Genomic DNA, 18,148 nt, shown 5'->3' with positions numbered 1-18,148 from the left:
TTTTACTTTACTGTATTAGAATGCATGAAGATGAAAACCTTTCAGCCTTTACAACCACTTTAAGTCTTCGTAATGGCAAGTTCATAGTTTATGTGCATAATTTCTGTGAATGTATCAATTCACCTTATCACTGGCTGTCCTTTTCCTTCTCCATCCCCCCATCATTACCCCCCCCTCATCTTTTCCATGCATAATTGTCTTTTTCAGAGAGTTGGTTCCTCTCATAACATGTCCAAAATCAACATCTTCAGCCTAGTCATCTGGGCTTCTAGTGAAAGGTGGGGCTTAATGTATTGAGGGGTCCATTTGATTGCTCCTCTTGCTGGCCAACATGTTCTTAAAATTCTTCACCAATAATAATTCATAGGCGACAATACTATTCTTACATAGTTACATAGTTACATAGTAGGTGAGGTTGAATAAAGACAATAGTCCATCCAGTTCAACCTGTGTAGGCATGTGTGGCTGTAATCATCTCCCATACCCCTGAATGTTCTGATCCTTGAGATGTAAGTCTAAGAGTCTTTTGAAAGCCACCATACTACCCGCAGAAACCACCTCTTGTGGTAGAGAATTCCACAATCTTGTTGCCCTAACAGTAAAGAACCCCCCGCGTTGCCTGAGGTTAAAACGCTTCTCCTCTAATCGCATTGTATGCCCTCGAGTCCTCATGCAATCCCTTCGAATGAACAGCTTTTTTTCTAAGCTGGGATCCCCATTAAGATATTTATAAATTGCTATCATGTCCCCCCTCAGACGTCTCTTCTCCAGGGAGAATAAATCGAGCGATTGTAGACGCTCTTCATAGTCAAGGTCCTCCAATCCCCTAATTAGTTTAGTTGCCCTTCTCTGGACTCTCTCCAGCTCCAACACATCCCTCCTGAGGACTGGCGACCAGAACTGGACGGAATACTCCAGATGCGGTCGGACCAGAGTTTTATAAAGTGGAAGGATTATAGTCTTATCTCTGGAATGCATCCCTTTCTTTATGCATGCTAATATTCTGTTGGCTTTGGAAGCTGCCGCTTGACATTGCATGCTGTTTCCTAATCTATCATCAACCAATACTCCCAGATCCTTCTCCATTTTTGATTCCCCCAAGGGCTCCCCTCCTAACGTGTATTGTGATTTTATGTTTTTAGTCCCCAAGTGCAAAACCTTACACTTCTCCACGTTAAACCTCATTTGCCATGTCGTTGCCCACTCTGTTATTTTGTCCAGGTCATTCTGCAGGATATCTGCTTCATGTTGTGAAGTTATTGCCCTGCCCAATTTTGTGTCATCTGCAAAAACTGATATCGAACTACTGATCCCGACCTCAATGTTGTTTATGAATAAATTGAACAAGGTTGGTCCCAGGACTGAGCCTTGGGGGACCCCGCTTACCACCTCAGACCAGTCTGAGTATGCGCTGTTTATTACTACCCTTTGGACCCGCCTTTTTAGCCAGTTCCGTATCCAAGAGCAAACCCTGCTATCGATACCTGCAGACCTTATTTTATAAATTAAGCGCTTGTGGGGAACTGTATCAAACGCCTTAGCGAAATCCAAGTACACCACATCCACTGGTCTCCCCCTATCTAGCTCACAGCTCACCTCCTCGTAGAATGTAAGGAGATTGGTTTGACAAGAACGCCCATTTGTAAACCCGTGCTGATTACTGCTGATGATGTTGTTGTCCTTAGCAAACTCTACAATATAGTCCCTTATCATCCCCTCCAGAAGTTTACATACTACTGATGTCAAACTGACAGGCCTATAATTTCCCGGGATATGCCTCTGGCCCTTTTTGAATATTGGAATCACGTTAGCTTTCTTCCAATCCCCTGGTACATCTCCTGTCCTAATACTGTCAGCAAAGATCAGGAACAGTGGTCTAGATATAACCATACTGAGTTCCTTGAGCACTCTCGGATGTATGCCATCCGGTCCTGGTGATTTGTTTGTGTTAAGTTTATCCAGCCTTTCCCTGATTTCCCCCTCTGTTAGCCATGGTGGCAAGTCCTGTTTATTACTACTAACCATACAGTCATGGTCAGTGTACCCCTCCTTTTCCTGTGTAAAGACTGACGAGAAAAAAGCATTTAGCACGGTTGCTTTTTCAGTGTCCTCTGTAACCATCCTCCCATCATTGTTAATTATGTGTGCAATATGCTCTGCCTTAGTTTTTTTGCTGTTGATATATTTAAAGAATTTCTTTGGGTTTTTTTTACTATCCTCCGCTATTTGTCTCTCAAAGTTGATTTTAGCCATCTTGATTTCTTGTTTACTTTTCTTATTTGCCTCCTTGTATTGCTCGAAAGCCGATACTGTGCCCTCTGATTTATACTTCTTGAAGGCCAATTTTTTCCCCCTAATAAGTTTTATGACGCTACAGTTTAGCCAGCCAGGTTTGGCTTTGTCTCTTCTAAATTTATTTCCCATAGGAATGCACTGCAAGATGCCTTTGCCTAATATGTTCCTAAAGCATTCCCATTTTTCCTCTGTGGTCAGGGATCCCAGGGTTTGGTCCCAGTTTACCTTTTCCATCATTGAGTACAATTTTGGAAAGTTTGCCCTTCTGAAGTTTAGGGTTCTTATGTTCCCCACTTGTCTTGTTATGTTGTTATTTACACTAAATGTGATCATCCTGTGATCGCTAGAGCCCAGGTTGTCCTGGACTCCTACCTCCGAGATTATGTCTGGGTCATTAGTGAGCAATAGATCCAGGACTGCGTTTTCTCTGGTGGGGGAATCTACCAACTGTGACATGTAATTATCCAGTAAGGTTTCCGTGAATAGGCGGGCCTTCTGTGAGTGTGCAGTCCCCTCTTCCCAGTCAATGTCGGGGTAATTGAAGTCCCCCAATACGATGACTGATCCCAATTTTGCCACTTTACCCATTAGTGCTAAAAATTCCAGCTCTACCTCCTCCCCTTGGTTAGGTGGCCTATAGCAAACCCCCACAATTACTTTCCCCTTTTCTCCTTCCCTATGGAGTTCAACCCACACAGATTCTAAATCCATGCTCATCCCATCCGTAATGTCACTCCTTTCTGTCACCTTTATATTGTTCTTGACATAGAGACATACCCCTCCCCCTCTTTTTCCTACCCTGTCCTTCCGGTACACCGAATACCCTTGGATATTGGCCAGCCAGTCATGTGAGGGGTCGAACCAAGTCTCTGTTATTCCCACAAGGTCTATGTCCTCCTCATGTACTAACATTTCCAACTCATCCATTTTATTAGCTAGGCTCCTGGCATTAGCATATACCCCTCTTAGTTTTAAGGAAGTTAAGCGCAATTGGCGGTTATGTTTATTCCTGATTGGTCTGAGGTTCTCCCGCACAGACCTGCCAATTGACCTTGTGGACCTACTGTCGCTGCTGACCCTACAGCTGCCTTCAGTCCTCTGCTCCCTCCTGACTGACTCTACTTCTGAGCCCTCCCCCCCGTCTCCTAGTTTTCATGTTCAGCCTTCACATCCATTGAAATTGGCAGAGAATACCATAGTCTGGACAAATCTAATCTTTGTACTTATAGACACGTTAGTATTTGAATCTTCCATCTAAGCACTTCCAAAGGCCAGTCAGTGCTGTATTTATTGACTACTGCATCCCTTGTTGTTAATATTTGATCCAAGGTAGCGGAAGCTGTCTACTATTTCCGTGTCTTCACATTAACCTTACCAAATTCAAATCCATATATAGATAAACTTACCAATTCTCCCTTATTTCCTTTAGCACCAGAAGGTCCTTCAATAGTCAGAGTGTCACCCTAGAAAGGTTAACAGAAGTTGTTAGAAGAGTCCTACAACATGGAGAACACTTCTAACAAATGAAAAGAAAGTCATATTACCTTGTCTCCTTTAGTTCCCATCGGGCCAGGGTCACCCTGGAAAAGTTCAGCACAGGATATAGTCATACTTATACAACAAATTCCTTAGATAAGACTTTGCAAGGTGTGGTTCACCTTCTCAGCAGCTAGACAACATTTGCTGCACAAATGACAGGTTCCACTCATGTCTAGAGATAAACAGAACTGAAACCCAGGCACAGGGTAGGCCAGCAAAGGACAGACACTTGTACTTTTTTTTGGCTGTCTGTGTCCATGCCTCCTTTCAGCCATGCTACTGTAAATCTAGAGGACAACTCCATATAGCCACACTCAGGAATGGAACCAGCCATTGGTGCAGGAAAAGCAAATGAGCTTCTGAGAAAGTAGAGAGTAAGACCGCATTCACATTGATCCGACATGGACCGCGACTTGTCAGCCTGACAAGTCGCGGTCCGTCACGCTCCCATTGTGTAGTACAGGAGCCGTTCTAATAGGAGCTCCGACTTAGAAAAAGGGTCCTGTACTACTTTGGGGCGACCTGGAGGCGACTTGCATAGACATTCATTTTATGAAGTCCGTGCAAGACGCGCCGAAGCGACCTAGTGTGAACCGAGACTAATGAGCTGCCTATGAAAGACTTGCTTCTGTACATTTTCCAACTGCTGTATTATAACAGTTTAAAGGGAGGGTATCTTACCGCAATAATACATGTCATTTTTTGGCTGTTAAATACACTTAATAGGAAAAATACTGTAAAAGATACAACTAAAATTTTATGGGAAACTATAGGTTGTAAACAGTCATCTACATGTGTTCATTTTTTTTAAAGAGTAACTCTACTTTTGTTGAGAAAAACATATTCCCTTCTGGGTGATCTCTGTACGTTGCAGGGATTTTAACAAATGTTGTTGCAGATTCCTACCTTTTGTTATTCTGTAGAAATACTGTAGCTGTTTGTGTCCATGTTCTGAGTGAGTCTGTATGGGAGTGTTAATCATCTGCTGCACCTGCAGGGCTCTAATGAGGAAAATCGCAAGGTCTGCAACTCTGCATCCCTTTAGATGTGATTTCTCTTTGGAAAAAGCTCACCAAAAATTAAATTTTTGTTGCAGGGGATGCTCAAAATCAAATTTGTATCTTAGTGCAGACTTCTGGGAAAATCAGTGAGCCAATCACACAAGCAGGAAATGAGATACCTGGGGGGGGGGGGGGGGTGGCGTTCTGTACGCCATTTGTATACACAATGCCTCCAGGTAGCCATATTGCATTGCATTTTACAGAAAATTTCAGCGGCTGCAGATTGTAAAGGAAAGGGAATTTTTAAAAATATTCGATTACAATATGATTTGTGTTGCAATTGTATATGCTATATTATATATTTTTTTATTTGCTCATTTTTTTTCCTTACTCCTTTGTATAGTTGCTAATTATATATAGGGACAGCCATCTCATCTCATTACACATGTAGGCTCCACTTTTGCAAATCAAGAGCATCACATGGTGGACATGCCTTACTGTTCCTCATTCTCTATGCAAGTCTACTAGGCAGGTCTACCTGATACTGCATTATACTGTATGCTGTGATTTGCTTTGTACCAAAGATGTTATTTCAGCAGTTGTTGATGAGTGATGCTGAGTGCCACTAAAGGGAGAACCAACAATTATGTATAAGTAATATATTAACTACTTTCCAACCGCCCGCCGCATATATACTGCGGCAGGCTAGCTCGGCTGCGTGATTCGCCGTACCTGTACGGATATCCGCGGGAGCGATCCTGGGGGCGGCGAGCGCACGTGCCCCCATTTGCCAGCAGGGAGGCTGATTCACGGGGCCGGCAGCCGCAATTGCCGCCGGGCACCGCAATCGCTCCCCGTGGAGAGAGAATGGCGGTCTGCTGTTGTAAACACAGCAGACAGTTGTTTTCTCAGGAATCAATACAGAGCGCCTGTGATCCTTCTATTTAGGATCACAGGTCTCTGTGTTAATTCAACAAGCCCATCCCCCCCTCAGTTAGAAAACATCCCCTAGGCATACATTTAACCCTTTGATCGCCCCTGAGTTAACCCCTTCCCTGCCAGTGTCATTATTACAGTAACAGTGCATATTTTTAGCACTGATTACTGTAGTAATGTCACTGGTCCCCCCATAAGTGTCAAAAATGTCAGTTAGGGGTCAGATCTTTCCGCCACAATGTCGCAACCCTGCTAAAAATGCCTGATCGCCGCCATTACTAGTAAAAAAAAAAGAAATAAAAATGACATAAATCTTTCCCCTAGTTTGTATATGCGATAAGTTTGCGCAAACCAATCAAAATACGCTTATTGGGATTTTTTTTACCCGAAATTTGTAGCAGAATACAAATTGGCTTAAAATGATGAAAAAAAATAGATTTTTATTGGGAATGTTATATAGCAGAAAGTGAAAAATATTGCTTTTTTTCTTTCAGAATTCGCTATTTTTATGTTTATAGCGCAACAAAATAAAAATCGCACAGGTGATCAAATACCACCAAAAGAGGCTCTATTTGTGGGGAAAAAAGGACATCAATTTTATTTGGGTACAGCCTCGCACGACCACAAAAAATTGTCCGTTAAAGTAACGCAGTGCCGAATCGCAAAAAATGGCCTGGTCATTAAGGGGGGAAATCTTCCAGTCCAAAACTGGTTAATGGCAAAAATGGTTCGGCAAATTTAAAAAAACAAAAAAAAACTAAGAAATATTACAATATTTATTGAAATATGTGCCCATATTGTACTTATTATCATGTTATAAGTAGAATACAGAGCTGGCTGCAAACTTGTAAGTCTTACCTTGTCTCCTCGTTCCCCTCTGTTTCCAGGAAGGCCCTTATAAGACACAATTAAACTGTATTAGCCAAACTATTTGTTTAATGTCATTTGCATTAAAACAGGACACAAATCATAAACAAAAGGGACAATACAAAAATACTTACAGCTGGGCCACGGTCCCCTTCCAATCCGGGTCGTCCATCTTCCCCCTATAATTATAGAAAGCATAAGGGGTGAGATAATGACCATTGAGCTGCATGAAGACTGTGAAATGGGAGCAATGAGTAGTAAAGACATTTACAATGTGTCCGCAGTTTTTTTTATGTGAAACCTCTAGTGGTCAGAAGTAGAACTATTCAAGTTTAACCACTTCCTGCAAACTGACGTACATGTACGACGGCTTGAAGAAGTGGTTGTATCAGGGGGGTGATATGCAGCTGCAGGTATTAACCAGCTGGCGGTCGGCTTTCTGGTGATAACAACCAATGCGGCTCAGCAGCTGCTTGGCCGTTATTCCAGCGGGCGGGTGGGGATGACCCCCCTTCTCCCGCCCCCTTCCGCCGCTCTGCCTGGGTCTTCCGCCGCCTTCCGCCGCTCTGCCCAGGTCTTCCGTCCCACTGGACCCGAGACCCAAGCAACCAGCCGGCACGTCCGCCGGCTGGTTAGAGTCCTGAATGAAGTCGGATTCGACTTTGATCGATAATGTTATACATTATATTGGAGCAAAGTTTCATTTTATTATATCTTTTCATGTGACAACACTGAAGAAATATTTACAAAAATTTAAGGGTGTACTCACTTTTGTGAGATACTGTATATATTAAAGGAAATAAGTTCTTCACCGCAAAAATTGTTAAATCTTTTTAGGTGTGCCGTGAACATTTTTAGATCTTTTTGGTGCTCTGCAAGACAAAAAAGTTTCAGAAATACTGACCTAGGTTCACATCTTTGTGGTTTCGCAAGTCCCGTTTGCATGGGTATATAGGTGTGCGCAGCCTATTGCATTAGGGTGTGCACCCCAAATGTATAAAAACGTGGCTAGTGTCAGTAGGGCAGTGGACGGTGTCAGTAGGGCAGTGAATGGTGTCAGTAGGGCAGTGGACGGTGTCAGTAGGGCAGTGGATGGTGTCAGTAGGGCAGTGGATGGTGTCAGTAGAGCAGTGGACGGTGTCAGTAGGGCAGTGGACGGTGTCAGTAGGGCAGTGGATGGTGTCAGTTGAGCAGTGGACTTGTCAGTAGGGCAGAGGTTGGTGTCAGCAGGCCCCAGACTTGTCAGTAGGGCATCGGTAGGGCAGTGGACTTGTCAGTAGGGCAGAAGTTGGTGTCATTAGGGCAGTGGACAGTGTAAGTAGTTTTTGATTTTTTACAATTTTAGGAGTCCCGTTGGGGGGCTTTGGTGAAATATCAGCAGGAGTAATCTGCCTTGCACAGGGTGATTAGGGTGTGCCCAGGCACACCCAGCACACCCCCTGCGCACGCCTATGCATGGGTACAGCAGCGTACTCCTTTGAATGGGCTGCTGTGCCTGCATTTCCTGCAGGAAAATGGTCCCAGAACCCTTTTTTTAAAACATGGATGCACAGAAACTGCATGGTGCTTTTCAGGGCGTTGGGGATGCCATTAAGTGGTATTTTCCTAAAAGCAAAATGTTTTTTTTTTTTTTGGATATTCTTTATTTTACGTAAAGAATTCAGGTTTAACAGTAAAATAAATATATGACTGCAATGTACATAGTATCAGTAAATGGAATACAGATCTAAATAATGAACAATATAGTTCAAAAAGCACAAAAAAAAAAAAAAACAGTAATACCGTATATACTCAAGTATAAGCCAAGTTTCTCAGCACATTTTTTTGTGGTGAAAACCAGTGACAGCTGGTGCTCCATGGGCCGTGGGGCGGCAGATGGACCACACCATACCCCCCCCCCCCTGGACCACACCAGCTCGCACACCATAAACCCCCCCCCCCCCCATCGCCGGCTCACTTACAATAAAGAGTGCTGACATGAGAAATAGAACAGGTGGACACAATCAGTTACTTGCATTGATTTCCAGGATGCCCTGGAACACTCTCAGGAATTGGTGGAATCCTGCCTGGCCCCATTAGAAGCCTCCCATCAGCTTCATCTCCGGCGGCGGCTTCCCCTGGCAGCGACAGCAGCGGCTTCCCCGGCTTCTCCTCCCTCCTCCTCCTCCTTGGCCAATAGCATGGCCTCTCCTTTTGGCCAATCGGGAAACAGGTCTCATGACCCGCTTCCTGATTGACCAGGAGGAGGATCCGTGTGACAATAGCGAATTTTAATTCGCTATTGTCACACAACCGGGTGGGCTTGCGGCGCAGTGCTCTGCGCCCCAAGCCCACCCTTTTTTTAGCCTGTGAGAGCCTCAATATTCGCTATTGTCACACAGATTCTCCTCCTGGCCAATCAGGAAGCGGGTCCTGAGATTAGCCGAGAGGAGAAGCCATGCCATTGGTCATGGAGGAGGGAGGAGACGCAGGAGACTGAGGGGGAAGAAGAAGCCACCGCTGCTGCCTGCCCTCCCTCCCTCCACATGTCCAGGCAGGGTGAGTGAGCCGATGACCGTGGGGGGTCACTCTTCCCTAGTACAGTGTGCGAGCTGGTCCGGGGGAAGGGGGGTATGGTGTGGTCCGAGCACCAGCCACCACTGATATATACATATGCACATGCAAATGTGTTTGAGCCTTGGAGTGCACACCCTAATGCTGTGATGGTGAACCTTGGCATCCCAGATGTTTTGGAAATACATTTCCTATAATGCTCATCTACACTACAAAGTGCATGAGCATCATGGGATTTGTAGTTCCAAAACATCTGGGATGCCAAGGTTCGCCAGCACTGCCCTAATGCAATTGAGCTGCGCACACCTATGCCAGTAACATACTTTCTGTGCTAATATGACGACGCTTACTCACCATACTGTACCAGGCCAATAGCAACAGGACAGGACCACTGGGACCTCCCCCTGATCTATTATCCATAATACAGATAAACAGGGTCCTCAAAACAATATAACTGATAACAGAGCAGCACAGGTAAAGAGCACTGCAAGTTATCAGCTGAAAAGATTTCTGGCAGGACCAACAGGTATTTTTACAACTTCCAATACAAATATAGCAAAACACTTTTAGTGGTATATTTAAAGGACCAGAAATTAAGCAAATAAGAGATGATCATTGTTAGGGTTTATATATCATTTAAAGTTGAAATCCAGACTGAGCATATATTGTCTACATCTGTACTTTAATCCATCATGAAATAACTCCTGTGCTTTGACTTTGTGGCAGGTTCCTGTAACACAGACCAGTGAGCACTCTTCGCTCTTCTTATGCAGGGTAACTGGTCTTGTATTTGCCCCCTTCTGTAGTTTTCTGTGGGCAGTCTGTAGTGGGTGGGACCTACTGGGCCCCTCCCACTGCTCTCTGCACAAGCTTTGTAAAAATGTACACAAGCTTGATTTATATCCTCTATAGCAGGTGTCTCCAAACTATGGCCCTCCAGTTGTTCAGGAACTACAATTCCCATCATGCCTAGTCATGTCTGTAAATGTCGGAGTTTTTCATCGGAGATGTAGTTCTGCAACAGCTGGAGGGCTATAGTTTGGAGATCCCTGGTCTATACCTATTGAGAAATGTATTTCAATGAAAGTTTTTCTGGCTGGATTTCAGCTTTAAAATAATACCAGTACCAGGTCTAATGTTTGGGTTAGTATTATTATTATGAAATGAGACATACTCTGGGTCCTGGATCGCCTCTTTCTCCTCTTGGGCCTAACAGACCAATTCCTTGGTCACCCTGTTGAAAACAAAATAAAAATTATTATGATTGTAAAATGTATTGTAGACGACATATGGAGTGAAGTGATACCAATCTGTATATATGTTACATAGTTAGTCTGGTTGAATAATTACATTAATCCATCTAGTTCAACCAATGGAAAAAAGAAACCTCCATATACACAACCCTATACCCACAGCTGAGACAGAGAAAGGCAAAAAGACCCCCGAAAAAAGGCCATGATCCAATTTTCTCCAGTTGGGGAAAAAAATGTCCTTCCTTCTTGATCCCCAGAAAGCAATTGGATATTCCCTGGGTCAACAACCCCTAGTATTATTACCTATACATGTTGGTATCTAATCATATAATGTACATTTAGGAAAAAAGAGATATGACCTTTATTAATGTGAAAACTGTGCCCTGGGATAGGGTCCTAAACAAATGTTTTAGTGGAAACTTAACTTCTTCAACTTTGGAGGGAAGCTTTTCCCATCTTCAGCCCTACTGTCCAACAAGGGTACCATAATTGGCCATTTAGGTGCTCTAATTAGATAATAACATGGAAGGCAGGAGGGGCTTTTCTAAAAATTACAGATTGTTAATAGTGGTCCATAGTGCAGACAGAAGCCAATTTTCAAATGAATACATACAGTGCCTTGCGAAAGTATTCGGCCTCCTTGAACTTTGCGACCTTTTGCCACATTTTAGGCTTCAAACATAAAGATATAAAACTGTAATTTTTTGTGAAGAATCAACAACAAGTGGGACACAATCATGAAGTGGAACGGAATTTATTGGATATTTCAAACTTTTTTAACAAATAAAAAACTGAAAAATTGGGCGTGCCAAATTATTCAGCCCCCTTAAGTTAATACTTTGTAGCGCCACCTTTTGCTGCGATTACAGCTGTAAGTCGCTTGGGGTATGTCTCTATAAGTTTTGCACATCGAGAGACTGAAATTTTTGCCCATTCCTCCTTGCAAAACAGCTCGAGCTCAGTGAGGTTGGATGGAGAGCGTTTGTGAACAGCAGTTTTCAGTTGTTTCCACAGATTCTCGATTGGATTCAGGTCTGGACTTTGACTTGGCCATTCTAACACCTGGATATGTTTATTTGTGAACCATTCCATTGTAGATTTTGCTTTATGTTTTGGATCATTGTCTTGTTGGAAGACAAATCTCCGTCCCAGTCTCAGGTCTTTTGCAGACTCCATCAGGTTTTCTTCCAGAATGGTCCTGTATTTGGCTCCACCCATCTTCCCATCAATTTTAACCATCTTCCCTGTCCCTGCTGAAGAAAAGCAGGCCCAAACCATGATGCTGCCACCACCATGTTTGACAGTGGGGATGAGCTGTGTTGCTTTTATGCCAAGCATAACATTTGCATTGTTGCCAAAAAGTTTGATTTTGGTTTCATCTGACCAGAGCACCTTCTTCCACATGTTTGGTGTGTCTCCCAGGTGGCTTGTGGCAAACTTTAAACGACACTTTTTATGGATATCTTTAAGAAATGGCTTTCTTCTTGCCACTCTTCCATAAAGGCCAGATTTGTGCGGTATACGACTGATTGTTGTCCTATGGACAGAGTCTCCCACCTCAGCTGTAGATCTCTGCAGTTCATCCAGAGTAATCATGGGCCTCTTGGCTGCATCTCTGATCAGTCTTCTCCTTGTATGAGCTGAAAGTTTAGAGCGACGGCCAGGTCTTCGTAGATTTGCAGTGGTCTGATACTCCTTCCATTTCAATATTATCGCTTGCACAGTGCTCCTTGGGATGTTTAAAGCTTGGGAAATCTATTTGTATCCAAATCCGGCTTTAAACTTCTCCACAACAGTATCTCAGACCTGCCTGGTGTGTTCCTTGCTCTTCATGATGCTCTCTGCGCTTTAAACGGACCTCTGAGACTATCACAGTGCAGGTGCATTTATTCGGAGACTTGATTACACACAGGTGAATTCTATTTATCATCATTAGTCATTAAGGTCAACATTGGATCATTCAGAGATCCTCACTGAACTTCTGGAGAGAGTTTGCTGCACTGAAAGTAAAGGGGCTGAATAATTATGCACGCCCAATTTTTCAGTTTTTTATTTGTTAACAAAGTTTGAAATATCCAATAAATTGCGTTCCACTTCATGATTGTGTCCCACTTGTTGTTGATTCTTCACAAAAAATTACAGTTTTATATCTTTATGTTTGAAGCCTGAAATGTGGCAAAAGGTTGCAAAGTTCAAGGGGGCCGAATACTTTCGCAAGGCACTGTATTACAGCAGGCACCTTATGATATCTGCTCCTAAACAGGACCACTCAATTTGAAACTTTGGCATTGGAAGCTCTGGAGGGAAATGTTTGCCTGGAGATTTATAATCAATCAATATAATCTCCTAAGACTGGATTTAGCATTACATTGAGAAATGAAACAGACAGTAGCAATTTTTATTTAGCGTTAGAAGAACAACTGTACCTTATCACCCTTAATTCCTGGAGGTCCTGGGGGGCCCTATAATAAAACATTAATATTAGTTATAGTCGAATGGGCCCATGGTTAATGAATATTATATTCTACATCCTGGCAAACAGGTGATAAAACTTCTTACCGCTGCCCCGGTTGCTCCTGCTGGTCCCTGCACACCTGGATTCCCCTCTCTTCCAGGAAAGCCAATCAAACCCTAAGGAGAAGATATTTATGAAATTACATAAAACCTGTTTTATTCAATTAACATGATACAAGCTGCAGTTTTTACCATTTCCCCCTGATACAAGCTGCAATTCTTACCCTCTCCCCAGGTGCTCCTGATGGTCCCGACTGTCCAGGTTCTCCTCTTTGACCTGGAGGACCAGGGTTTCCTGCTGGGCCTTGCAGACCAGGAGGTCCAGATGGTCCCGGCAATCCAACATCACCCTGAAATGTGATTTTATTATTCCAAGGCTTTACATACTACCTAACTTTTTAAATATGTATTATTTTATAGTTGACCAAGAGACACAAACTAAAAGTTTTGTAAAAGTTATGGGGGGCTCTCTTAACCCAAAAAAGGTTCTTGATCAAGAAAAAGCTAATATGGAATAATGGTTTAATAAGTTCAATCTATAATTTATTACATACCTTCAAACCTTGTGGTCCAGGCTGTCCTGCAGGTCCAGGCAACCCAACTCCAATGTCACCCTGAAAGTTAAGCATTTATTACCTTTTTAAGAATGTGTACAGTGGTGGGTCCATTATTTGACCTCACGGCAAAATTCTTACTTTATCTCCTTTTAGCCCAGAAGGTCCTCTGGCACCCTGAAAGAAAAGCATGCACATTAAACCACAGACTTGTCTGGAAATTTGCCCTATTCTGTAGTAGTTCGACTTACATTTTCTCCGGGATCTCCTGAATCTCCTTTTTTCCCTTGCTCCCCCTAGTGGCAAAGGGTAGAAAAGGGCATAAGAAGTCTATACTGTGGAGCAGTGCTTCTCAAACTTTTTTTCACTCACAATACCCTTGCAAAAAAAATGCAAAATCTCTAGACACCCCAGTTTTAAATGGGGTCCTTACATCACATCACAGGCCCTCCAGCTTCCACATCATTGTCCTCCATTCACATCAGAGCCCTCGGTCTTCCCCCCACTTTTACATCAGAGTCCTCATTTCCCTTTTCCCTTTCACATAAGAGTCCTTAGTCCCCCCTTCCAATCCTAGATCCCTCATTTTCACATTAGAGTACTTAGCCCCACTTTTCAAGGTCCTCCGAGTCCTCAGTTTTCCTTTTCACATCAAAGTTCTCAGTGTCCTGCTTTCACATCAGAGTCCTCAGCCAGCCTGTTTGCACCACACTGTGAAAAAATATGGGATACAGCGCGGCACCCCTGAGAAGACCATTAGGCACTCTAAGGCCTTGTGGCACCCTGGCTGCGAAACACTGCTGTAGAGCTGACATCCTCTTCAAGGGTTCATGAAGGACATTGAGAACTGTGAGGAACTGTCCAGCACTCTGCTTTGGTGCTTCCATCAGTATACGGCTTCCTCCAGTCTGGACATAAATACCAGATATTATAGCTGACCATCCAAGACTAGCCGACAATAGCTTAGATGAGAACTGGAACTGTTTACTGAAAACTCACACAGAATATATAGTACACCAGGTCAGGTGAGCCTGATCACATTATCTTATGCAAAGGCAGCTGTATACAGGAATATAATTAACATATATAAGGAACAACAAACGTATACTATAAACATTAACTTGATTAAACAACTAGCCACCCAGACAATGTTATGATTATTTAGAGATCTCACTCCAGGTCAGATTTCTGGTCCCAAGATCAAAACAAAGTACATTACACATAACATCCCACAGTATTGTGCTAGCAGACAGACAGAGACAATAGGTCTTAATTAACATAATTAACAATGGGACAGGCATACTTAACAGAATGACACATAACACCTTAAAGAGGAAGTAAACCCTCCTCTGACACTTTAACCTATAGGTAAGCCTATGATAAGGCTTACCTATAGGTACTGTAAATATCTCCTAAACATGTACTGTTTAGGAGATATTTACCTTTCATGCAGCCAGTGACATCACTGGCGCATGCGCTCTGAAGGAACGGCCGCTGGTGCCGTTTCTTCAGAGCCCCGTGCCGTGACTGACGGCTCCCGCGCGCGTGCGATCCCGGAAGACGGGCAACTGGACATGTCGCCCGTCATACAGGTGAGCGGGCTGCGCGGCGGGGGCTCGTTCTAAGGTAAGTATTGCATAATTAGCTAGTAAGCGATGCATACTAGCTCATTATGTGTTTCTCTTACAGGTTGCCAAAAAAAAAAAAAAAAAGGTTGTACGGGTTTACAACCTCTTTAATAAACAGACTATAGCAGGAGTCCACCAGCACCAGGTGGCTTGCTGATTATAATAACATTTGCAAGGAGTCTCACAGTCTGATACAATGGAATTAATCATTTGAAGTAATCCAAACCAATCTTTCAGCACCCATTAACCTCCCTGGCGGTATGATTCTTTTGGATTTTAGGTGCTGAAAGCGGTACCATTATTTTGCATGTAATTCTTGTGAATGAGCAGCCCAAACCAACTGTATACATTTATTATATATATTTTATATATATATATGTATGTATACATATATATATATATATATATATATATATATATATATACGTATATATATATATATACAACTATATATATATATATATATATATATATATATATATATATATAATGTATACAGTTGGTTTGGGCTGCTCATTCACAAGAATTACGTATATATATATATATATATATATATATATACCTATATATATGTATATATATATATATATATATATATATATATATTATATATATATATATATATATATATATATATACGTATATATATTTGCATAAAAAGTACAGTAAAACTGCAGGAAAGGGCACTGGGGGGCAAACTAATGTGATTTTTTTTTATTTTGAATGGTATCAGTGTGTTTGGTGTGTTTTTACATTTGAATTTGCCGCCGGTTCCACCCCCCTGCGGACGTCACGTCGCAGGAGACGGAAGCCGGGGCACGGAGAGGATCGGGAGGAAGATCCGCCACGAGACACCGCCAAGACACATCGCTGGATCCCGGTAACAAGGTAAGTAACCTCTTTTTCAGGATCCAGGGATGCTTCTGGCGGTACCCCGAGTGTGGCTCGGGGTTACCGCTTTTGGCTCTGAAATGTAACCACGAGCCACGCTCGGGAATACCGCTAGGAAGGTTAAGTAGTTGCCTATCATTTTCTCGGTCACCCTGTGCCCCTAATAGACACAGGGTGACTTACACATTAGAGGGGCTTGGAGAGCTGAAACAGGAGTTTCCCAACCTCTCTAAGGTAAGCCGGGTTCCACGAGCCCCCCCCGCCCAAAGTGACTCCCATCACAAGAACCTTCACATCAGTCCCTACTCACTAAAGAAAATTATCTTACAAAGGGGTTGATTTACTAAAACTGGAGAGTGCAAAATCTGTTGAAGATGTGCATGGTAGCCAATAAGCTTCTAACTTCAGCTTGTTCAATTAAGCTTTGACAATAAAACCTGAAAGTTGATTGGTTTCTATGAAGAGCTGCACCAGATTTTGCACCATGCAGATTTAGTAAATAACCCCTAACGTCCCTACTGCAGACATGCACACATATATGTTCCCACAATGGGCAAATGTGGTTAGAAGCCCATTTATTTTTCCTTAGATCAGCAATGGGCAGAGAAAAAGGAATTAAGAGGAGATCTCACCAACCAGGTCCACAGACAGCAAGAAATCTTATACTGGTTTAAACCCTTTCAAGCAATATATCCTTTACCACTCTGATTAAAGCTTGGCTGGACTTTAAATTTAATACCTATTAAATATCCTCTTACGTTAGTACTCTATATACCTTAAAGTGAGATTTATTGTTTACTGCTTACCCTCTCTCCTCTTGCACCTGATGGGCCTCTGTCTCCCTTTTCACCCTACAATACCACATGGAATATAATTACTTACATACCCTTGGTAATAAGACAGTACTGACAGAAAGAATGGATATATAAAGAAAAAGTCATATAAAAGAATCATTGTGCAAACTAATATTCAGAACTGTCTGGAAGCTTCTGCAAGCTCGGGAACATGGAAATAGAGACATGTAGGGATACCTAGTTCCCTTCAGGGGATTCTAAGGGGTCTATTTATTAGCAATTCATCCAGTGAATCTTCATGTACATTTGCTCTGTGCGAATTGGGCAAAATGCTTCAAAGGATAAGTCCAGGCAAAACCTAACTAGCGCTAAACCTGCTCTGTGCCACTTTCTAACCTAATCTACCTAACCCTGTAAAGCAAAAGTCACTGTATTTACTTATTCTGCAGCCGATCTGGTTCGGTCCCATGCTGAGCTGTCAGTGGTGGCTTCAGCGTGGAGACGGGTGCAGGAGAGGCACTCAACAATGGAAGCGCCATAGTAAGTCTATGGGTGACGTCACTTCCCATTCATTTCACAGCCATTGTCTGCCCTGTCCTGCACAGAGCTTCCGTCGCTGGAAACCGGCTTGGATCGTGTGCAAAAAAGGTAAGTACAGCGATTTTTGTTTTACAGGGTTAGATAGATTAGGTTTAGAATGTGGCACAGACCAGGTTTAGCATTAGTTTTGCCTGGGCTTATCCTTTAGGCTCCGTTCACATACTGGCACATCAGATTGTGGGCAGAACCACGGCGATCCTGAATCATTACAAATCAGGGGACGCCTGTGCAATTCCCGTGACTTGAAATGGCACCCCAAACTTGTCACTATTTTGCCGCGATTGTCGCCTGATGAATCACAAGAACTTTTTTTGCGCGACAGGCATCTCGCGATTCTGTTTGCGCAATTTTACCGCAATTCATCGGGCAATAATCACGGCAAAATCGCACCGCATTTGGGGTGCCATTGCAAGTCACGGGATTTGCATGGGCATCCCGCGATTTGCAATACTTCGGGATCGCGGGCAGAATCGATACACCAGTATGTGAACTGAGCCTTAAGCTATTTTCTCTTCTAAATATGTTCCTTTTTGATGGGAAGCAGTAAAATACCACATTACAGCCATTAGGTGGAGCTGAGGAGCTAAGGAAATACATAGATCTTTGTAACAAAACATACAATGTAACAATTCTAGAGAATACTAGCGGGAACTGGCAAATCAATGTAAACATTGGTTATTTTGCTGTGATGTTTCTTCTTGAGCTTAATGTTGCCATAGAGTA

The 18,148-nt window shown here is 42.9% G+C and overlaps 1 protein-coding gene across 1 annotated transcript in view; it reads right to left on the bottom strand.

The window, feature by feature from the left end:
- Nucleotides 1–18,148, bottom strand: part of COL7A1 (collagen type VII alpha 1 chain) — a 360,938-nt gene that overhangs the window by 43,454 nt on the left and 299,336 nt on the right. Inside the window, exons 90-101 of the mRNA XM_082266262.1 lie at nt 16,838–16,882; nt 13,764–13,808; nt 13,654–13,689; nt 13,513–13,572; nt 13,183–13,308; nt 13,004–13,075; nt 12,871–12,906; nt 10,366–10,425; nt 6,773–6,817; nt 6,630–6,665; nt 3,840–3,875; nt 3,702–3,758 (exon numbers count right to left, since the gene is read on the bottom strand). Coding sequence (XP_082122388.1) covers nt 3,702–3,758; nt 3,840–3,875; nt 6,630–6,665; nt 6,773–6,817; nt 10,366–10,425; nt 12,871–12,906; nt 13,004–13,075; nt 13,183–13,308; nt 13,513–13,572; nt 13,654–13,689; nt 13,764–13,808; nt 16,838–16,882 — 654 coding nt within the window. The remainder of the gene's footprint in view (nt 1–3,701; nt 3,759–3,839; nt 3,876–6,629; nt 6,666–6,772; nt 6,818–10,365; nt 10,426–12,870; nt 12,907–13,003; nt 13,076–13,182; nt 13,309–13,512; nt 13,573–13,653; nt 13,690–13,763; nt 13,809–16,837; nt 16,883–18,148) is intronic.

This window comes from Pelophylax lessonae, assembly GCF_965119305.1.
Source record: "Pelophylax lessonae genome assembly, chromosome: 8".
In the NCBI taxonomy this organism is placed as follows: domain Eukaryota; kingdom Metazoa; phylum Chordata; class Amphibia; order Anura; family Ranidae; genus Pelophylax; species Pelophylax lessonae.
This window is presented reverse-complemented; position numbering and strand designations above follow the sequence as displayed.